This window comes from Caretta caretta, chromosome 11 (genome assembly GCF_965140235.1).
Source record: "Caretta caretta isolate rCarCar2 chromosome 11, rCarCar1.hap1, whole genome shotgun sequence".
Classification (NCBI taxonomy): Eukaryota; Metazoa; Chordata; order Testudines; family Cheloniidae; genus Caretta; species Caretta caretta.
Window position 1 is genome coordinate 79,599,974 of NC_134216.1, and position 22,058 is coordinate 79,622,031.

Consider the following 22,058-nt stretch of genomic DNA (forward strand, 5'->3'; position numbering starts at 1 on the left):
TCCTGTGGCACCTTATAGACTAACAGACGTCCTGGAGCATAAGCTTTTGTGGGTGAATACCCACTTCGCTGGATGCATGCCTTTTTAAGTAGATCAGCAAGTTGAGATAGCAGCTGCTGCCAGCAAGCTCCCTCCATTCCGAGCCCTGTTGTGTCCCGTCCCGTCCCGTCCCGTCCCCCCTGGCTCTGTGGAGATGGGGTAAAGAAGCGGGGGGCAGGAGGGGGACACCCTGACATTAGCCCCCCTCTTCCCCACATAGCAACCAGGAGGCTCCCGGGAGCAGCGCCAAGGCAGAGGGCAGGAGCATCACAGGGCAGTGGGAGGAGGGACAGCTGAACTGCCCAGCAATTGATAGCCTGCTGGTTGACTGCTGGACAGGGAACTTAGGAGAGCTTATAGGGGGGCTGCTGGCCCACCCTGGTTCCAAGCCCCCACCAGCTAGCTCCAACAGGCTGCTCTTTCTGCAAGCCGTGGACAAAGCAGGTGGCTGCCAAACAACGTTATAAGGGAGCATTGCACAACTTTAAACAAGCATGTTCTCGAATTGATCAGCTATGTAACAACGAAACAATATTAACCGGGGCGACTAAGTGAGGAGTTACTGTAGTATTTTTTTCAGCATTGTATGGGTTGTTCTCCAATTCAGAATACACATTTACAAAGTTTATGTACAACGTATTAAAAAAAAATGTAAACACTTTTACCCAAAAGCAAAAAGGAGAAAAGTAAAAGCAGAAGACATCTTAAAAGAGAGACACCTTCATGAACCACATCTATTCCCATTCATGATTGCATAGCATGTCTGTGGCAAATAGATTAACTGCTTACATGAAAAAGTGAAGTTAGGAACATAATGTATTTTTAGTCCCTTTTAATGTGATTTAATTGACAGAAACAATCTGAAGAGTTAGACTCATGTGACTAGCAAGCAATCTGGCCCATAGACCATTTTTCTATCTTCAACTCCTATGTCTCTAGGATGTTAAAAAGACAATCTGGGGAAAAGGTTTTGTAATAACTGTTAAACCTCAGAAAATTCCACTAATTTTGGAACATAAATTTTAGAATTTGTTAAAAAACATTTTAGTTAGAGCTCACCTTTAGTTGTGTAATCTGCTGTTCCAGTAATACCTCTGACTGACATTTGAGCAGTTCAATCTCATCCTGGAACTGAAGCTGCTGCTTCAATTTCGCCTCCTCAAACTGAGCTAGGAGAGCTGTTCGCACAGTTTCCACTTCAGAGGCAGAAGCAGAGGCATACATCTGTAAGATTTTTTAATCAATTTTATTATTGAGAAAAATCAGTAACTCCCATATCCCACAGTGATTTTCCCTCCAACCCTAAGGGCCAGATTCTCAGCTGGTGTGAACTGCCATACTTCCACTTCCATCTTGACTGAAGGAAACCAGATCTGATCTCTGTGCAAGTTCGCAAAGATACAGGCAGGTGGAAGTGGAGGTGGAGGATTCTGGGAGAGGAGATTGGCACCAAAGTCCTCCTAAACTAATTGCCTAGTTAATCGAATGAGCAACTCAGATTGCAGAGCACACCACCTGCTTGTATCTTCTGATGCCCATAAGGTTCATGGAAATACACCAGAAAAAGGGGAGTCAAACAAATGGCAGCTGTGCCTCATTAAAACAATATAACAGTTACCCAATGACCAGTGATATTGGGCTTCTAGGAAAATTTCAGCTGCATTCTCCTTTGTAAACTCAATCACTGCGGCCATTAGACTGATGGAAAATCCTGTTTCCAGGCTCAAGACACTTAAAGGATGAGAATTTTCACTTGATCAACAAAGCTAACTTCCCAGGCGTATACTTCTTCTGAAGAAAACCCAAAGGGACAAACAGTACATATTTTCAGGTCACCCTAAAGTACAGCAACCTGTCTGATACTAGCAGCTCAAAGACACCTCCCCCTTCCCCTCCCTCCCCCCAAACCAAAGGAAATTAATGTTTTCCCCAAAGGTAAACCACTTTTGCAAGGGGGACACTGCCATTCAAACTCACAGAAATTGCACTTATGATTAACAGTCCCATCGCTCACTACTGAATTTTGCAGAGCAATGAGTGAAAAAGCAAAATAATGTATCATAAAAAAGGGAAGTTACTAATCTTATAGTAATTGGAGTTACTCGAGATGCATGGTCCCTATGGGCACTCTGCCTGTGAATACGCATGCACTACATGAGCCTGAGACCAGAAGATTCTTCTTAACAGCATCCAACTGGTCAGTGCCTGCATCCTTGCTCTCCTCATGCTCCATGCCGAGGGCATAAGGGGCGGTACTGTGCAATTATCTCTCCTGTTCCTTCTCTAACCTCACTTAATGGATAGGATCTGAAGCAGAGGTGAAAGAGGGTGAATAGTGGAATATAGATAGGGATCACATCTTGACGAACTCGTTACTATAAAGGTAAATAACTTACCTTTCTTCCTCAAGTGCTGATCCCTAAGTGTATTCCACTGTGGGTGACTGAAAACCAGTACTCAGAAGAGTCAGGTGCGAGGCTGCAGGCAGTAAAGATGTTTGTAGGACCTCCACACCAAAGAATGCATAAGCTGTGGAGGCTTGAACTAAGGCATAATGTTTTTTGAAGGTACAAACAGAACTCCATATTGCTGCTTTGCAAATTCCAAGCAGGAGCACCTCCTGACGCAATGCTAGTGAAGCTGCTTGTGCTCTAGCAGAATGAGCCCACACACAGTGTGGGAGAGGAAGATTCACCAAATAAAAGTAGAATACAGCCCAAAATCCACTTAGAGAGTCTGAGAGGCTATAGCTTGTCCTCTCATTCATTCCACAATGGCAATAAACAATGGAGGCAGCTTTGTGATAGATTTCATTCTTTGCCAGTAAAAAGCTAATTATGCTTCACATCAAGGGATCTTCACTGGTGGCAAGAGGCTTAGGGAAAAGAAAACAGGTATGTGTTTATGTGGAAATCCAAAACTACTTCAGGGGTGAATTTCAGGTGCAGCCTGAAATTAGTGAGACTTTGTCCTGTACTATATATGGTAAATTGGTTATAAGCCATAATTGGTAAAACGGCTTTACTCCTGGGGGAATTCTGCGTCACTGCACATGCGCAGAATTTATGTCCCCCACAGGTTTCTTTTGTTTCCCTGCACAAAATTTACTTCTGACGGGGAAGCAAAGGGAAGGTGCAAGAGTGATGACGTGCCCCTCCCCAGCAGCGCAAGCAGGTTGGTTTGGGCGCCCAGAGCAGCCAGTAGAAACATAAACCACCACCTGGAGGGGGGTGGGCAGTCATGCATGTGTGTGCGAGGGAGACAGAGACACTGTTCCTCTCACTCACTTTTGCAGTACACTTAGCGTGGAGGGGCTTCAGGGTGTTTCTGAGGAGGTAGGCATGGAGCAGGCTCTGCCCCCTCAGTCAGAGCAGAATGTAGCAGCTTGCTTGCTTAGTCAATTGTTCCAATTGTCTTTGTGAATTCCCCCAGGAGTATAAAAAGGTGTAAAAGTTTTAAGACTCCTTTACACATTGCCAGAGTGTTGTAAAAGACAGTATGGCTTTATAAATGCTTATGGTGCTTTAGTGATTAGAACTGGTCTAAATTTTTTGGACTGAAAAATTTCCTGTCGAAGTATGCTCCATGAACTGTTACACGCTACTGACCTTTCTGGAGACGTTCAGTAGCCAATATAAATTTTGAGTTTGATTCCCCAGCCCTCACTTGCTCTTCAGTTGCCTATGATGCAACACTGAGCATACGGCTGCCTATATTTGTTGACTAATAACTAGAAAGAAAGGGTCAAACCTAGCTACTTTACTTTAGGCAAGGGCATTTGCGGATTTCCTCCAGTGCTCCCCACTCCCATTCTTCATCCATTCTATTGCAGTTTAAATAAATTACAGAAATAATTGAAACCACAGTGATTGTACTGTGTTATTTCGACAACTAAAATATGCAGAATTTTAAAATATTGTGCGCCGAATTTTTAATTTGTTGGTGCAGAATTCCCCCAGGAGTAATAAGAGCTCTAAGATCCCTTACCTTTCTGGCCAAAGTGATGGCAACAAGGAAGGCAACCTTATCAACAACTGGAACATTGAACACATAGCTAATGGTTTAAACAGCAACCTAGACGATACCAAGAGTACTAAATGAGATCCCATTGTGGAACTGGTTGCATTATTGGTGGAAAGGTTCTAATCAAACCCTTCAGAAACATGACTGTCACCGAGTGAAGATGAAGTAGTCATCAATTAGTAGGTGGACATGTGCTGATTGCCTCTAGGTTAACACTTAGTCAGCTAAAGGAAAGATACACAGTCTTCAGAGCAAGAAGATAAATCCAGAATAGCAGGATGTCTTCTGTCTCAGGGGACATATGGTATTGCTGGGCTCACATACAGAAATGTTTCCACTTAACTATGTAACATTTTCTGGTGGAATCCTTTCTGGTATTTCTTAGAATGGCTTGTACTGCTTTCATACGTGATTGTTCTAGGGTGGGGGTGGGAGGAGGTATTGTTTCATGGTTTCTGTGTGTATATAAAGTCTGCTGCAGTTTCCACGGTAAACATCTGATGAAGTGAGCTGTAGCTCACGAAAGCTCATGCTCAAATAAATTGGTTAGTCTCTAAGGTGCCACAAGTACTCCTTTTCTTTTTGCGAATACAGACTAACACGGCTGTTCCTCTGAAACCTGTTCTAGGTGTGATACCCATCCAAATACTAAGCCATGAGATGACAAGAGATCAGGCTGGGATGTTTGACCTTGCTGTTGTCGTGGGTCAAGAGATCCAGGACAGACTGGATGCTGATGGGTGGACAGGTTGACATCTGCATAAGGCCAGGAACCAGAACTGTCCAGGCCACATGGAAGTCAATGAGGATGATTAGCACTGTGTCCTTGTGGAACTTGAAGTTCTGCGGAAGAATGAGTGGATTGGGAGGCAAGGTGTACCTCAGATGACCCATCCAAGAAAGTAGGAGAGCATCACTCTTGCAGCCACGACCCTGAGCTCCTCTGGAACAGAACGTGCTGCAATTCCTCTTCATCTGGGATGCGAAAAGGTCCCAAAGTAGGTGCTCCCTACTGAGCAACAGTGCTGCTCATTACAGAATCGTGTAGTTCCCACTCGTGGCTGGTGGCATAATCCCTACTGAGGCTTTCCACCAGTGAATTGTGAGCACCCAGAAGGTGCACTGCTGACAGGGTAAAGTGGTGCCCCATAAGTTCACCATGTCTATGCACAGTGGGATGGATTGCACCCCTCCCTGCTAGTTGACATAGAACACAGTCATTATGATTTCTGACATTACCAGAACATATCAAGGTCATATGAGCAGTAAGAATGTCTTGCAGGCTTCCCAAACTGCTCTTAACACACCAGATATTTATATGCATTCTGGTCTCCCGAGGTGTCCAAGTGCCTTGCACTGTGCAGTCATCCATGTGGGCTCTCCAGTCTAATACGGAGCTGTCATAAATATAAAGGGAAGGGTAAACCCCTTTGAAATCCCTCCTGGCCAGAGGAAAAACTCCTCTCACCTGTAAAGGGTTAAGAAGCTAAAGGTAACCTCGCTGGCACCTGACCAAAATGACCAATGAGGAGACAAGATACTTTCAAAAGCTGGGAGGAGGGAGAGAAACAAAGGGTCTCAGTCTGTCTATATGCTGTTTCTGCCGGGGATAGACCAGGAATGGAGTCTTAGAACTTTTAGTAAGTAATCTAGCTAGGTACGTGTTAGATTAGGATTTCTTTAAATGGCTGAGAAAAGAATTGTGCTGAATAGAATAACTATTTCTGTCTGTGTATCTTTTTTGTAACTTAAGTTTTTGGCCTAGAGGGATTTTCTATGTTTTGAATCTAATTACCCTGTAAGGTATCTACCACCCTGATTTTACAGAGGTGATTTCTTTACTTCTATTTATTTCTATTTCTATTAAAAGTCTTCTTGTAAGAAAACTGAATGCTTTTTCATTGTTCTCAGATCCAAGGGTTTGGGTCTGTGGTCACCTATGCAAATTGGTGAGGCTTTTTATCCAACATTTCCCAGGAAAGGGGGGGTGCAAGTGTTGGGAGAATTGTTCATTGTTCTTAAGATCCAAGGGTCTGGGTCTGTAGTCACCTAGGCAAATTGGTGAGGCTTTTTACCAAACCTTGTCCAGGAAGTGGGATGCAAGGTTTTGGGAAGTATTTTTGGGGGGAAAGATGTTTCCAAACAGCTCTTCCCCAGTAACCAGTATTTGTTTGGTGGTGGTAGCGGCCAATCCAAGGACAAAGGGTGGAATATTTTGTACCTTGGGGAAGTTTTGACCTAAGCTGGTAAAGATAAGCTTAGCAGGTTTTTCATGCAGGTCCCCACATCTGTACCCTAGCGTTCAGAGTGGGGAAGGAACCTTGACAGGAGCCATCCATAAATATAATTTTGTCTGGTGTGGGAGTGAGGAAAGAAACTCTCTCACTCACACACACACACACACACACACCCACCCACCCACCCACCCCTGGCGTCTTCTCTCACTTCAGCAAGGCCTTCAACCTTGGAGGGAATTGTCATGGCGTGTTTGCTTAGCACATACACTATTTAGAGTCAGGCCTACAGGCAAGAGAGGTGCAGACTTACAAATGGTCATGTAAGTACATAACACCAGATGCCACAATAGCATGAGGCATACCCAAACTAATGTTCAAGGACTGTGCATAGCCTGGTAGATTAACATGCTCATGACGTGGCAATAAGCTCCCATCCTCACTGACTCCAGAGTCGCCCATATGAAGTCTGTATTTTGTATCAGATTCAGGGATGACTTGTGTGTTTACACAGATTCCAAGATATGTTAGGAGATGGTGCAGCAATGATGTGGATGCCAGAACTTCTAGACAGGATCTGCCTGTCAGGAGTCAGTCATCTAGGTATCGGAAGATGGTGGAGCCATTGTGATGGCCTTGTGCTGTTGCTACTGCAAACACTTTCTTAAATACTCAGGGTGCTGTTAGGTCAATACCCTGTATTGGTAGCGGTTGGGAGCTACTACAAAGAGAGGGTTACTCACCCTTTGCAGTAACGGAGGTTCTTGGAGACGTGTGTCCCTATGGGTGGCTCCACTTCCGGTGTTGGTGCATCCCGGCGCCATTGACTGGAGATTTTCGGTAGCAGTGTCCATCTGAGTCACGCATCATCTAGTCCATAGCAGTGTCCGTTGACAACTCATCTAGTGCACGCGCAACCCAACACCCTCAGTTCCTTCTCTACCATACAGTATTTATTTAGTGCGTGCAGTCGTCTAGCTAAGCGATGGCATCTTCAGTGGCGTGATGCAGTTCTTCTAGGCCACCGCTGAACGTAGTCAGCAGGCATTCATCAACAATGTGCGCCATCGTTTGTGTTGCGCCACAGCTGCACAAAGGGCTGTCGCGAAGGCCCCAGCAATACTAGTTGGCTGCACAGAGGCCTTGCCCAGTCTGGAACCTGTTCAACACAGACCATTAGCGATGGGGCAGGTCAAAACCAGATGAGCAAATTATAGGGTTGCCAAGGAAGGACTGGTTGGGGATTATAACAGATATCTATTCCTCTCGCTAGAGTGTTTTTGCCCTAACATCCTGGCGTGGCGGATGAGAGCATAATGGGCGACGTGATGGCAAACATGCAGCTGGTGGTTTAAAAAGGTTATTGTGCAGTGGCAGGCTTGAGTTGGTGCATACTTTCTCCAGTAACTTGCCAGTGGCAACCTCTCGTCTGATATGAGGAGGAGCAATATTGCTCAGAACTGGGAGCCAGGGTAGTGGAGTTGGACGCAGGGTATTGGAGAGGATACACCTGGCGGCACGTAACTGCGTATCCACCAGTTTGGTGTGGGACGATCAGCTCCATATGGGTGCGCAGTACTTGGCCTTTGAATACGAGGTGGCAAGAGTGGACATCCGCAGGGTTGGAGAATGAGCACCCCATGACGAACCCGCCAGTTTGCTAAGAAGATTGTTGTACGTCTTAATTTTAGCTTATGTCTTCTTCTGTGGGCCTGGTAACTCAATGTCCAGTCTAAGGTCACACCTAGACAGACCGGTTCTACTTCATGCTTCACCTTCTGACCATTCAGATAAACATTCAGTTCTCAGGTTGCGCTGGCGTGATGAAGATGGAACAAAGTGGTGACATTTTTATGACGCTTGACTGGAGGCACCAAGTTTTACAGTAGTCAGCTAACTTTGTCATGTCCCGGTTTAAGGGGGTATCAAACACATGGAATGTCCAGGCCTGGGTACCGCAACAGATGTCGTCTGTGTAAATGAACTTTCGTGACTCCGTTGTTGACAGGTCATTGATGTAAAGGTTGAACAGGGTTGGCGAAAGCACAGAGCCCTGGGGTAACCCATTGCTCTGTTGTCTCCAAGCACTCGTCTTCTCCCCCATATGGACTCTAAACTGCCTATAGCAGAGGAACAGTTCAATGACACCTGTGACCCAAGGTAGCAGGACCCGTGATACCTTCACAAGTAGGCCAGTGTGCCATACCATATCATACGCCGCTGTTAGGTCAATGAAAACAGCGCCTGTTTTCAAGTTTCTCTGGAAGTCATTTTCAACATGTGCTATGGCCTCGTGAAAGCTGGCTTGGTCAGGGCTCAAACTTCTCTCCACGTTGGGTAATATGTGGTGTAGGACCAAGCGCTCCAGTGCCTGGAAGCACACCAACAATAATGATATGGGACGACAGCTTGATGCTTGACTCGGGTCCTTTCCAGGCTTTAGGAGACCAATGACTTTTGCGGTGCATCATATCTTGGAATGCTCGGTCATGGAAATGAGGGATTTTTGGAAAAGCTTCATTCTGTCTAGGTAGAACGCTAATGTGCGTTGGATGTGTAATGTAAGACAGCCTCTTGTATATTCACATGGGGTTTGGGTTAAAACGTAGGCCGGTAAATCGGTTGACTAAAGTGGAAAGAGGATGTTATTTTGCATATACATTTTGGATGTGGTCTCAGGGTGACTTTGTCCATGAAAAATGCGGTGTACCAAGGATGAGCCATGAAAGCCCCTATTTCACTTGTCACACGGATGTAATTGAGACCAAGAATGCTAACTCACTGACAAATGAAGTAGAGACCAGGTGGCTAACTGTTTGAATGGGGTTCTGGTAAGGCTTCTGAGTACCAGATTTAAGTCCCATGCTGGCGGAGGGTTGCCTATTTCCGGGTACATATTCTGTATGCGCATGAGAAAGCATTTCATCATCTGGTGTGCGAATATTGAGATGACATCAATCTTATGGTGAAAAGTGGTAATGACTGCGAGGTGTACCCTAGCTAAGCGTGTGGAAAGCCCTGAGTTCTTTAGGTCTAATATTGTAGTCCAAGACTAACAGGAGTGGTGCTGAGAGCACAGATACATGTTTGTTCTGGTACCATAAGAACCTTTTTCATTTTTGTATGTAAGTGGTATGCATAGCTGGTTTTCTGCTGTTTACTAACACCAGTTTTACTTGTTCCGAACAGGTTAACTCGTCATGGTGGAGCGATGCCTTCAGATGAAGTTGACTTTGCGCACATACAAAATGGGAAATGACTGCCTAGGAAGGAGTACTACAGAAAGGGATCTGGGACCACAAGCTAAGTATGATTCAATAGTGTAACACTGTTACAAAAAAAAGCAAACATCATTCTGGGATGTATTAGCAGGAGTGTTGTAAGGAAGACATGAGAAGTAATTCTCCCGCTCTACTCTACGCTGATTAGGCCCTAACTGGAGTATTGTGTCCAGTTCTGGATGCCACATTTCAGGAAAGAAGTGGACAAATTGGAGAAAATCCTGAGAACAGCAACAAAAATTATTAAAGGCCTAGAAAACATGACCTATGAGGGAAGATTGAAAAAACTGAGTTTGTTTAGTCTGGAGAAGAGAAGACTGAGTGGAGACATGATAATAGTTTTCAAGTACATAAAAGGTTGTTACAGGGAGGAGGGAGAAGAATTGTTGTTCTTAACCTCTGAGGATAGGACAAGAAGCAATGGGCTTAAATTGCAGCAAGGGAGGTTTAGGTTGGACATTAGGAAAAACTTCCTAACTGCCTGGGTGATTAAGCACTGGAATAAGTTGCCTAGGGAGGTTGTAGAATCTCCCTCATTGGAGATTTTTAAGAGCAGATTAGACAAACACCTGTCAGGGATGGTCTAGATAATACTTAGCCCTGCCATGAGTGCAGGGGACTGGATTAGATGACTTCTCAAGGTCCCTTCCAGTCCTATGATTTTATGTCCATACCAAGACTGCATGTCTCAGGCGTACTGGTCTCTGTATCTCGTAGTTCCCAGAGATTGTCCTATGCTGGTTGGTGAGGAATGGTGTTATGAAAAGATGCCATCCTCCTGGTCATCATCCTCATCGCCTGACAAAGGAGGGGCGATGGGGGAATCTGGCTGCTCCAGTGCCATCTACACTGGGGAGCCATTGGTGCCGAACAATGGAGACCACCATATCAATGCGTTGTGTGAAGCGGTGAAATTCCGCTGGTTTCAGTACCGTGTCTGTCAGTGCTGACAATTTTTGCAGTACAGTGTTCGGTGCCAGTTGAGCATGTGTCAGCTTGACTGGTGCCGTTGGTGCCGACTTGGATCTCTCAGACTGTGACGACACTGATAATGACACTGGTGCTGCCAGGCATCGCTATTGTAGATGGTTGTGGTGCCACCCCTTGCAATGGCGTTGTCAGTGCCGTGGAGGAGGAGGTTGGCTTGTATTTGCCCCTCGACTCCTCAACCTTGCTGGCAGAGGTCAAGGTGCAGGCAGTGCCGGAGGTTCCTCGTGCCTCAAAGGTGCTCACATTCGATACGGTCAGCACCAAGGACAGTGATCATGCAGGAGATAGTTTTCTCTTTAACATTCTCCCAGCAGGGAGGATGTGGATCATTTCTTCGGGTTTTTTGAGGAAGAATGTTTTTGTCACATCAGATTACAAGGTTCCCAGAGTCTCTCCTGTCGAGGGGCCCTGTTGTCCGGAGTCAAAGGCTAGTTGTCGGGACTTCTCAGGACAATAAGTTTTAGGCAGAGATCTCTATCACACCTAGCCCTGGCCTTGAGGTTGCTGCAGTGAATCCACTTTTGCAGTATGTGCAACTTCCCTAAGCAGCGGACGCAGAGCGAGTGGCCATCAGAAATTGGCATCGTGTCCTTACACAAAATGCATCTTTTAAAGCCTGGTGAACCAGGCATGTTTTTAATGTCCCTCGCTGAGGTAATTTTTAAACAGAAAGAAAATGAAAGGTTGGGGGGTGGGTTTGAAAGAAGAAAAAGGGAGACTGAAAGCTACCTAAACTCTTAATGAACTGAAACTTAACTGTCACTGAAAAACTATTCCTACTTATTTTCCTAGTTTGTCACTGACACCGCTACAGAGCTCTGCCTCAGGCCGAGAACGGTTGAGAAATAACTGAAGGGCTCAGATTGCACGCGCGTTAGATGAGGCACCAAAGGCACCGCGAGATGACCACTATGCATGCGCGACCAAGATGGACACTGCCAACGAAAATCTCCCATCAACGACGCTGGGTTGCACCGACACCAGAAGTGGTGCACTCACAGGGACAGCACTCGAAGAAGAACCTGATGTGCCGTCTGTGACAAGGGTGGATATCTACATGAAAATACGCCTCTTTCATGTTGAGAGCTGTGAAACAAATGTCTCTATCAAAGGACAGAATTACCGATGTCAGTGTGACCATCCAGAATTTCAATTTGCAAATAAAAATTCTGCATTGGATGTCAAAAATGGGTCTCCATCCTCCCTTTTTCTTGGGAATCAGGAAATACTGAATAAAACCCCTTTTCCCTGATACTGAAGTGGGACTCATTCTCTTCCCGCTCTCCTAAAAAGAGATTCTATCTCCTGAAGGAGGATCTCTTTGTGAGAGTGGTCCCTGAAGACGGATGCATAAATGGTTTTTGGAGGGATGATGAGGTGAACTCAGTGATATAGCTGGAATGGATAATATTCAACACCCACTTGTCTGCAGTTATCACATTCCAGTTCTGGGAAAACTGTGCTAGGTGGCCAGCAAAGCGGACACCATAATCCAGTAAAGATGGCATCAATGAAGGTTCTCAGCACTCAAGATCCCATCAAAGAGATCTTTTGTCTGGGGGATAAGGTTGGGTGGATGTAGAGGAAATGTTAGGAGCAATCAATCTAGATTTTCACACCCTCTGTTGTTTACGAGGCAGCTTAGAATATCGCTGGTGACTGAAGGGTTGTGGCAACAGGCTGGGCTTGTACAGCTGCTTGCAATATTTCTAACAGCGCTGCTGTACATGCATCCTGAAAGCAGGGTTGTCCTGGAGTCTTTTAGCAAATGCAAAGACTGGCCTGTCTTTTAATTGAAAAGGTTAGTTTAATGAAAGGCAAGTTCTATCCCATATTTTGGACCGCCCCAGGAAACCCAAAGAGTATATCCACAATTCATGGTGATTTGTACAGAGGTTCTGGACACCAACATGCCCTCATCAAAAAGGTCTTGAAATTGAGTCCTATCTTCTTGTGGGAGTTTATTTTTGAACTCCAAGCACTTCAAATAGTTGTTAAAATCATATCTGGACAGCAGCACTTAGCAGTTGAATGTTCACAATTCGAGGTTAGTGGTTGTGAATACCAATCTCCCCTCCCCAGAAGGTCCAAGCACTTGGCCTCTTTATCTGCAGGAGCACCCCTTGGGAGCTGTGGCCTGGTGCTTTCAGTGGCTGCCTGACCAACCAATGAGTATGGAGCAATGTCAGTAAATAAGAACTCTGTTCCGTTAACTGGACGACATATTGTTTCTCTGCCCTCTTGAGTACATGTTGCCAGGCTGTGCTATATGGCTGTTCCAGGATGGCTTCATTCACTGAGAACACTACCAGACTAAATCCTACAGGCTGCATGATGTTCAGGAGCTTGTGGTGTACCCCTTGAACCTCTTCTTGAGGTCCTGGAGCTTCTCTGATACCATCCACAACAGCTCTTGAAATTGTCTGTGATCATCCAGGAGAGAGAGTAACATTAGAGCAACTGACTCCTCAGAAGATGAGGATGATACCCTGTCAGTACCAGTAGGACCAGCGGTTCCAGTTCCTTTTTCCCCTTTTCCATGGGCTCTGGGGGAACCTCTGGCTGATCTCTTGGAGAAGGTTGATGAGACTCCCAGTAGGACAACATGCAGTCATGATACCCGTATATACAAGTCCCATGGACCCAAAGTAAGGGCAGCTCAAGGAGTCGAAGGTAGGCTGTGGAGGCCCCCTGGATGCCACTGGTCCTGAGGAGAATGTTCCAATTTACGAGGCTGGGATGTGGCCCAGCAGATTCTCAATCCCTCCTCTGGGCTGACCTCTCTCAGTTGAGGTGATGTTGGCTCTTCAGACACATCCAATTCCCCTGAAGTGAAAACATTGGGTGCATTTCCATAGGCAGTGTCGGTGGTCCTAACTGAGTGGGGATGCAACAACTACTAGAGGGGAGGTTTGTCCCTTATCTTGTCCTTCAGTTGTTGGGGTCAAAATCTTTCTGCTGGGAGCTGGTTCCATCATTACTGGAGATTATGGATCCAAAGGACAAAAATATCCTCCGGAGTGATTAAAGTCTGTATCCTTTTAGGGGAGTGCAGTCTTGTCCCTCTGCACCACTGGAGCCAATGTGATTGATGGCTCCTTATGAGATCTTGGCAGTACAGACAATGTGCTGAGGTCTTGCTGACTTTTCTTGGTTGGTTCTGACAGTTCTCCATCCTTCAGGTTCTGCTGCCTAATCCTGGCCAGTATTGGAGTAGATAGCACAGATGTCGAGGCTGGTACTGAAGTACTTCTGCTCTTACACGCCTCTTACAGAGCCGTAAGTCTTAGATGGACCTAAATCCATGGGACCAGGGTGATAAGACTTGCCTGACTTCAAAGTCAGGGAGGGATCCCCTCTTTGAGGTGAATTTAGAGGGGGATGTGCTCCTGTGCTTACGGAAGTACTTCCTGCTCTTCTGGGGAGCCCGGGGAGAAAGGTCTTTGGCACCGCTCTTTCCTGCTTCTGAGTCAGACATTGTGGTGCTAGGAAGCACACTTCTGGCTACCTCTACTAGATATACAAGGGGATCCCCCAGCCCGGGTCTGACTAAGGCTTCAATGCATGCTCCATAAAGTTTTTCCTCAGCCTGAATTCCTGTACTTGCCAGGTTTGGCTGGGAAAAGAATGGCAGATAATCATGTTGCAAAGTGCAGTAAGGTACCACCGATGATCGTTGCTAACCAGAAAGGAGTGCCGGCAAGAGATACAGTTTTTTAAAGCCCGATAATCTGGGCATAATCTAACCCCATACTGGGAAGGGCTCCCAGATTTGGGGAGAGGATTTCTAACTAGCTATACTAAGCAAACTAACTAGATAACTATAAAAAATATGTACAATATTTACAGGTTGAAGACAGAGGAGCAGCTCTGGACACTGAAGGGCTCTGTCTCAGAACATCCAGCAGTACAAAAGAACCGGAAATGCCGCCAGTCCACACTGCCCCTTATACTCTCAGTGGAGAACACAAGGAGAGCAAAGGCACGTATGTGGACCACCAGAGATTGCCAGCAAGAAACTTCCAGTCTCCGGCACATAAAGTGCATAAGTACCTACAGTGGAATACACATAGGGACAGGTGCTCAAAGAATAAAGTGTCCCTTCTTTAAAAGAAATGTTGTTCATTTATTTTGTCAGATGTATTTAAATGAAGTTCAATTTTAATTATTTGTGACTCTTCAGAGCACACTTGTAAACGTGTTTCATTATTTTTCAGTACATACTGCAATAATGAAATCTTAGTCATTTGAGGACTCACTACAACATCTGTGGTACACAGCTGAAGCCAGAAAAAGCTGGATTCTATTGTACTACAGCAGTAACTCAAGAAAAAAAACAAAAACTAACACTAGCCAAGAAGCATAATGAAAAATGTTTCTTGGACTTCATTCAAGAAGCTTGCTTCCTTCTGTACATACACTAGCAACAAAAGAAGTGGGAAACGCTCCAAGGAAAGAAGGTAAGAACTGTAATCTCATTTTCAAAAGTGACAGCTATCTAGAAGCCTAAGTACCACTGAAAAAACCTGCTCAAAACAGTTCACTTATTCTCACATTGAACTTCAAGATAACTATTCCCTTCCCTTAAATAGATAATGCAACATAAAAATAAGTCAGTATTGGGTACACATATTCAATTACAAAGGATGTTTAAAATTTTTCAGTTAAAAAAAACCGGTGAGGAAAATGAAGGTCTGATAAAATCAACAACAAAAGACTACACACATATACAGGCATGATAAGCTAAGCTAAATAAATTTGTTTGTCGATATATTGAAGAGAATTATAATTTTAATGTACTTTAGATTAGAGGTAGGTTTAAATGTCTCAAGGTTGTTTTGTTTCTTTACTTACACGAGTGCATCAAATCAAGTTGTATCCAACTCCATAACTGGTGATTTTTGTTTTCAAGGTAACAAAATTTTATCTGTTCTATTTTAGAAGATAAGCTATTTGAGCAGTCCTTACCTCCTCTTCATGTTCATGCTGTGCTTTTAGCTTCTCTAGCTCTTCCTGCAGCTGCCAGGAGTATTCTTCTTTCTGTTTCTGAACTTCTGCCACATGAAGATCTTGGAGCTCTTTTAGTGCTTTTTTATGATGTTCCTCCATATGCAATACTTCTTCACGCAATACATCCAGAGCCTTATGATTTTCTTCTTCCAACAAACATCTTTGATTTTGAAGAGTTGTATTCAAATCTTCCTATAATATTATTCATTTAAAAATAGCAAACATCCTCATTATATCCAGTTCATGAATGGTATGCTGCAGGATTAAAGTTACCCTCTGCCCGGTGAATTTCCAAACCACATAAGTGAATATTTACTACCAGCATCTCCTGGACCCTGACTGAGCATGCACTTCACTTACCTTTGAATTTATTTTTTAAAACTTACTAGTAATAAGAAATTACATCTCTATAGGTCTTCTTATTCCTTCCTACATACAACTCTCATCACCACAACCCCCCGACATCAAACACATTACAATCAGGAGCACTTAAGCATGAGACTTCAGTGGAACTTTAGCACCAATTTAAGTGTTGACATGAAAAGGGATGCTTTCTTGAATGAGGGGCAAAGAGTGGCAACTTTTGTGCCTATCTTCAGTATAATCGAGTAGGCTTACAAAAATTTAGTAGGCTCTAAATAAACCAGTACAAAATGATGCCCTTTGTGTCCTTACTCAACAGAAGGAAAATATTCAATAGCATCTGCTGGGACTTTATATCCTAGCAACAAGCCACTACCCTACTTCTGGGACTCATGATACATAACAAGAAGCTAAAGCACTCTCAAACACCCTTAGAAGATGTTATTTCAATGTACTGGAAGCGTAACATATTTCAAGACTTCCTAAATTCTGTTCAAGTTTCGAAAATTATGCAAAATGTGATTTAGCAGGATCGTAGGTTTACTATGATATTGCTGAAACCTGAGAATCTATTAAGAGTATTTTTACCTTTAACAAGTTGCTTAGAACTAATTAATGAGAAGGATGAAGTTAGCTACAAAATGGAAGGTTTTTGGAGTGCCAATTAAGTTGTACTATATATACACACATTAAAATGTATAACTTAGCTAGATAAAAGATGCAGTATTGTCACACACTAGGACTGAAGCAAAAGAGTTATTGTCCTATGACTGCCACCTTTTATGCTTCCCCTCAGCCAGTTTACTCAACAGGGTCCAAAGGAATAAATGATGATCTGAGCTTGCCGTTTAGAATATTTCTGTATGATGTACCATTAAGGAAGAATATCAGTAACAATCAAGAACCAACTTTACTACTATATTGTTCTTAAGAATTACCAGCTCTTCCTTACTGCACTGTGGTTGAAACCATTTTCAAAATATAAAAATTTTGTTACATAAGGAAAAGCAAAAAACTGCAGGCAGCTGCCCATTCTAGAAGGTTCATGCAAAACGTGTTTTGAAATTCTTATTTCAAAATAATTTTAAAAATACTTTATACAAAGTAAGTGATTGCACTTCTCCAAAATGATATCCTATGGGAAGTAATAAAACTGTTGAGGAAAATGTATGAACTATTCTCTCATTTCCAAGCCCTGTAGATTTTAAACATTTTCACACGTAGTGAAAGTAACAAAGAAGAAAAACTTTTTATTTCCATTAAACTCAGTATCTAAGCTTGCATAATGATCATATTTAAATATGTATTTGCCTATAATCTCTCCTTTTGCCTTTGTTCTTAATAATTAAGAAAACGATTACAAAGGAGTTAAGCAGCAGCTGCTCAATCAATAGAGCATTTTGCAAATGGAACGAAACAACTCTAGAAAACCAACAGTCTTTCATTTGAAATCAATCTAAACTCAAAACCAAAGAGGGTCATCTTACTGTCTTGTTTTCCCCTGACTCACCTTATGAGCTTCTTCCAGCTCAGCAGCCATGGCTTTAAGTTTTTCAATATGAATAGTAGCTAGCTCAATTTTCAGATTGTCTTGTGAAAGTTGCAGCTCTTCAGAATGTTTTAATTTCAGCCTTTCCATTTCCTGAGTCAAAATTGCTTGATTCGCCTTATCCTTCTCATGCAGCTGCGCTATGAAATGCATCTGTAGATCCTCAACAGCTTGTTTGTGCTCATCTCGTATAATCTGAATTTCAGACAGGTATGAAGACTCCAAAGAATCCAGATTTGACAAGTGTTTAGCTTCCAATTCATCAATTTGTGTTTGATGCTTTGCCTGCAGCTCAGCTATATGAGCTTCAAGATGAGCCTGCTGTTTGCTTTGTAATGTAGATGTAAGTGTCTCAATTTCAGCTTGGTGCTTTGTCTGCAGCTCAGCTGTGAGGGATAAAATATGTTGCTTATGCTTCTCCTGTAGCTGTTGACTCTGGAGTTCTAGCTCATCAGCATGCTTCCCTTTCAACTCTTGGAGGAGAAGCTCTTGCTCTGTTGTGAATTTTTGAGTCATAATTTTGTGTTCCTCCATAAATCTAATTTCCAAGAAAATTAAGAATGTTGTCAAACAAGCATTGATAAGATGCAAAGAAGAAAAACTAGGCAAAAATTGTTAAATTTGATCACCACATTTTTACCCATTTTATCCATAGTAACACAAAGGAATTAACTTAGAACAGTACAATGACTCTCTAAAGTGAGATGGTCATCTCAGGTTACTGCTTAGTAGACAAGTGCCCATATTACAAAAATCATTAATATAGGTGGCAGCATCCACAAAGCTAAGCATTTAATGTGCATGCACAGAGATTATTCCCTTTAACTCACAATGAAGGTATATTAACAGGACAGTGTGGGGAAATCTGTGGTACCTGCTTTGTAAACACATTCGGCGCTTCAGTTTACTGTGAACTGAACAGAAAGCAACCGAGGGAGGCAGGGCTGGATATTACTCTTATTAGGAGGCTAAAAGTACAAAACTGAAGTTGCCATTTATTTCTATATGTAATACTGTAGTGATTATTTTTTAATAATTGCTGGTGTTAGTGTGTATTTATATGAAGTAAAATCTAGCAGTGAGACTTCATGGATAACACTACCACTCCTTGCTAAAATAATATACATGGTTATATTTAGATAATTTTTTGGTGCCACCAAGTGACAAAATTATGAATTGCCATTTCTTATGAGGTTTTAAAACAAGAACAGTAAAAACCAATTAATTACATACTTGTTCTGTGCTTCCATAAGTTTAGCTGCACATTCCTCTTGGAGCCCAAATGTGGCTTTTTCCAACTTTTTTTCCATGAGTGCCTTGGCAGCTTGCAGTTCGCTGTCATACTGAGCTTTCTGTGTAGTCTGCACACTTGCTAAGCTATCCTCTAGCTGCTGCAGATTGTTCTGCTGCTCCTTTAGGGACTTCTCCAGTTCTACAATTCTGGCAGCCTGCTGATCCCGAAGCTGATTCATTTCAGCTTCACGAAGTTCAAACTCCTTTTGCAAAGTTTGTTTCTCATACTCTGCCTTGTCTTCAAGTTCTGTACGTAACCATGATAACTTCTCTTCAACTTTGATCCTCAGGGCCTCTCTTTCACACTTCCATTCCTCCTCCTTTTCTTTGTGCACTTGTTCCATTTGCTGGACCTCTTCTTGAGTTCTTTTTAATTCATTCTTGTGATCATCAACAAGTCTACATTTTATCTATGAACATTACAAAAATAAAGAGATGAAACCATATCAACTGGAAATGTTCAGAATAAAATATTCTTATTAGCCATTTAAACTCCTACAGATCCTCAACTGTGGACCACTGGGTCTTCAGAAATTCGACTAGTCATAAGGTCCTGGGTTTACCACCACACTTTCAGCTGCTAAATTACATTAAAAGACAGCTAAAATGCATTAAACATTTTACTTTTCTACCTAAGCAATTGCTGTAGTTGACGCAGGGATGTTATAGAACTGTAAATAGGAGGAAGTGATCTGTGTGACAGTGACTGGTGAACGAGAAAAAAAGTGGCCCTCAGGACACACTGCATGAAAAGGTGGGCCACACCACGCACAAAAAATTAACATTTTACCATCTTCTAAGAACCATCTAAATATTCAAGTCTTGTGCTTGGGTCAGCTTTCACAACAAAACACAAGATTTAAGTGTCAATTTGTTGATGCCTTATTTAAGTCAAAGCACTATTAAGAATTCCAAAAGAATAGTAAAGGAAGATTTAAATAATGACTAAATTCCAAAAAATATTTTTACATAAATTCAGGCTTTACGGCATTTTGAAGACTTTCAACTTATGTCTAAGATCCTTGTCCTCCTCTCATTCCCTATACTTGCCATTATGTCATTTCACAAGGGGAAATAAGCATTTAGCACTTCAGATTCTAATCTTTCCGCAGGTTAGGGCGCAAACAAAAAAATCTGAAATGGTATTAAAGAATTTCAAATGTGTGATTTATGGGCAAAGGTTGAAGAATAGGTGTCATTGAGGTCCTATGAAACTATTCAACCTCATTTTCAACTTCAACCTCCTTCACCCCATTCTTCAACCTTTACATATGTATCACCCATCTGCAGACCCAACTCATCAGAACTTACAAGGTTTTAGCTATGCAACTCCCATTAATACTAAGACCCCACTACAGACAAGAAAGTTCAAATGGTAAGTATCGTTCCAGTCACTATTCCCATTAATTTGCTTTATGCCTGGCAGATGTTGTATTGGACATAGTTATCTCATATTAAATGCAAAAAACAAACTAATGCATACTACCTTTTCCATCTCCTCTTTCAGATGGATTTCATGCTGGACACCACTGTCTTTTAGTTTAGCACTCTCTCTCTCTAAGTGTTGTATTTCTCCCTGCAGTTCTGCAATGTACTGTTTCTCAGACTGAAGGAGGGAGAGTTTAGCTTTGTGCTCATTCTCCAGCACACATACTCGTTCAACAACCTCTGCTTCAACCTGGCGCGCTGCATCTTGAGCACTCTGTAGACGCAGTTTGGTAATTTCTGGATTGACGGTGAAAAAAACATTTTGTAGTTTGTTCTAAAGGATCTTGATCATTCATAAAAGTAAAAAAATTAAGTTCAGTAATGACAGTAAAACAGCAAACATCAGTGGCTCTCTCGATTTCAAGGCTACCAAGAAGTACGTAATAAAATCTCTCCACTTACATTTCTTATAATGGTCCCTTCTGGCACTGGAATCTATGCACTACCTTTTAATCTACTATACATCACCACTGCCTATCACCATTAAGCCTATCAGCATCTAAAATGTAAATGGGAGGAGGAACAGGTGATAACTTTTTGCCCTGAGGGCCACATCGGGCAATAGAAATTGTAGGGCGGGCCATGAATGCTCACGAAATTGAGGTTGGGGTGCGGGCTCTGGGGTGGGGCTGGGGATGAGGAGTTTGGGGTACAGGAGGGTGCTCTGGGCTGGGACCAAGGGGTTCGGAGGGGGATCAGGGCTGGGGCAAGGGTGCGGGAAGGAGTGCTAGTTCCAGCTGGACGTGCGGGCTCTGTGGTGGGATTGGAGAGGAGAGATTTGGGGTGCAGGAAGGTGCTCCAGGCTGGGATCAAGGGGTTTGGAGAACGGGAGGGGAATCAGGGTTGTGGCGTGGGGAGAAGCTAACTGGGTGCAGGCTCCAAGCAGCGCTTACACAAGTGGCTCCCGGAAGCAGTGGCATGTCCCTTCTCCGCTCCTATGCGGAGGCATAGCCAGGCGGCTCTGCACGCTGCCCCATCCACAGGCAACGCCCCTGCAGCTCCCATTGGAGAGCGAAGGAGCCAGAACAGGGCCATGCCACGGCTTCCGGGAGCCACGAGGTGCAGCCCCCGAGCCAGCGCTGTGGCTGGGCCATTTCCAGCACAAATCCAGGTTTTCTCACCCCCCCACCCCCATACACACACAAACTCACTCTCCTGCTGGTAATAGCTCATCCAAAGTGACCACTCTCCCTACAATGCAGGAGAGTGAGTTTGTGTGTGTATGGGGGTGCGGGGGTGAGAAAACCTGGATTTGTGCTGGAAATGGCCCACCTTGATTATCATGCACATTGTAGGGAGAATGGTCACTTTGGATGAGCTATTACCAGCAGGATAGTGAGTTTGTGTGTGTGGTTTTTGGAGGGAGGTGAGGGGGTGAGAGAACCTGGATTTGTGCAGGAAATGGCCCACCTTGATTATCATGCACATTGTGAAGAGAGTTGTCACTTTGGATGGGCTATTACCAGCAGGAGAGTGAGTTTGTGTGGGGGTGGGGGGTGAGAAAACCTGGATTTGTGCTGGAAATGGCCCAACTTGATGATCACTTTAGATAAGCTATTACCAGCAGGACAGTGGGGTGGGAGGAGGTATTGTTTCATGGTCTCTGTGTGTATATAATGTCTGCTGCAGTTTCCACGGTATGCATCCGATGAAGTGAGCTGTAGCTCACGAAAGCTCATGCTCAAATAAATTGGTTAGTCTCTAAGGTGCCACAAGTACTCCTTTTCTTTTTGCGAATACAGACCGACACGGCTGTTACTCTGAAACCTTTTAATTTGAACAGTTTGT

General features: G+C 43.5%; 1 protein-coding gene across 8 annotated transcripts in view; it reads right to left on the minus strand.

The window, feature by feature from the left end:
* PCNT (pericentrin) overlaps nucleotides 1–22,058 on the minus strand; it is a 239,033-nt gene that overhangs the window by 124,505 nt on the left and 92,470 nt on the right. For all 8 annotated transcript variants that reach the window (XM_048869001.2, XM_048868996.2, XM_075118197.1 and 5 more), the window contains 5 exons: nucleotides 20,269–20,507; nucleotides 18,723–19,192; nucleotides 17,451–18,027; nucleotides 15,536–15,769; nucleotides 1,099–1,263 (listed from right to left, as the gene is read on the minus strand). In XM_048869001.2, coding sequence (XP_048724958.2) covers nucleotides 1,099–1,263; nucleotides 15,536–15,769; nucleotides 17,451–18,027; nucleotides 18,723–19,192; nucleotides 20,269–20,507 — 1,685 coding nt within the window. The remainder of the gene's footprint in view (nucleotides 1–1,098; nucleotides 1,264–15,535; nucleotides 15,770–17,450; nucleotides 18,028–18,722; nucleotides 19,193–20,268; nucleotides 20,508–22,058) is intronic.